The sequence below is a fragment of the Procambarus clarkii genome, chromosome 63 (assembly GCF_040958095.1).
Source record: "Procambarus clarkii isolate CNS0578487 chromosome 63, FALCON_Pclarkii_2.0, whole genome shotgun sequence".
Taxonomy (NCBI): Eukaryota; Metazoa; Arthropoda; class Malacostraca; order Decapoda; family Cambaridae; genus Procambarus; species Procambarus clarkii.
The window spans coordinates 5,753,043-5,754,339 of record NC_091212.1 but is presented as its reverse complement, the minus strand read 5'-3'; the positions used below and the strand labels follow the sequence as shown (position 1 = coordinate 5,754,339).

At 58.4% G+C, this 1,297-nt stretch overlaps 1 protein-coding gene across 1 annotated transcript; it reads left to right on the top strand.

Annotated features, from left to right (window-relative positions):
- Positions 1–392: 392 nt before the first annotated feature.
- LOC123753621 (salivary glue protein Sgs-3-like) lies at positions 393–1,073 on the top strand. Its single transcript, XM_045735593.2, has one exon. It carries the CDS (start codon positions 393–395, stop codon positions 1,071–1,073), a length of 681 nt encoding a protein of 226 aa, XP_045591549.2.
- Positions 1,074–1,297: the final 224 nt, after the last annotated feature.

Sequence of the window (1,297 nt, the reverse complement as noted above, 5' to 3'; positions counted from 1 at the left end):
GCACCAGCGGTGCCTATATAACCACTTGCACCATCGGGGATCGAGCGCAGACTCTGCAGTAAGGCAGACGCGCCCAGAGAAGAAGAACGGGTTGAAGCAGTTAGGAGAAGGGGGTATGGTCGAGGGGAGAGTATGGGGAGCCGGTCGGCCGAGCGGACAGCACGCTGGACTTGTGATCCTGTGGTCCCGGGTTCGATCCCAGGCGCCGGAGAGAAACAATTTGCAGAGTTTCTTTCATCCTATGCCCCTGTTACCTAGCAGTAAAATAGGTACCTGGGTGTTAGTCAGCTGTCACGGGCTGCTTCCTGGGGGTGGAGGCCTGGTCGAGGACCGGGCCGCGGGGACACTAAAGCCCCGAAATCATCTCAAGATAACCTCAAGATAACCTCAAGATGGTGGTGGTGGAAGACGACACACAGCATTATCTCAACGACCACTGGACACCAACGACCACAACGACCACTGGACACCAACGACCACAACGACCACTGGACACCAACGACCACAACGACCCCTGGACACCAACGACCACAACGACCCCTGGACACCAACGACCACAACGACCCCTGGACACCAACGACCACAACGACCACTGGACACCAACGACCACAACGACCACTGGCCACCAACGACCACAACGACCACTGGACACCAACGACCACAACGACCACTGGACACCAACGACCACAACGACCACTGGCCACCAACGACCACAACGACCACTGGCCACCAACGACCACAACGACCACTGGACACCAACGACCACAACGACCACTGGACACCAACGACCACAACGACCACTGGACACCAACGACCACAACGACCACTGGACACCAACGACCACAACGACCACTGGCCACCAACGACCACAACGACCACTGGACACCAACGACCACAACGACCACTGGCCACCAACGACCACAACGACCACTGGACACCAACGACCACTGGACACCAACGACCACAACGACCACTGGACACCAACGACCACAACGACCCCTTCTTCATGTGGAAGACGACCTACTCCTGTAGGGGGCGGCGCTCCCGGCACCGCCTCCCCCTCACTAATTTGACCCTTGTAACGAGGGTAAATAAAGGTTGTTATAACAGCGGCATAGAGGCGCGGGGCGCTTTGTGCTGTGGCTGGCGGGAGTGTGAGAGAGTGAGAGCACTCCAGAGCACTCCAAGAGCGCCTCAGAGCTCTCCAAGAGCGCCTCAGAGCTCTCCAAGAGCGCCTCAGAGCTCTCCAAGAGCGCCTCAGAGCTCTCCGGGAGCGCCTCACAGCACTCTTATCTAC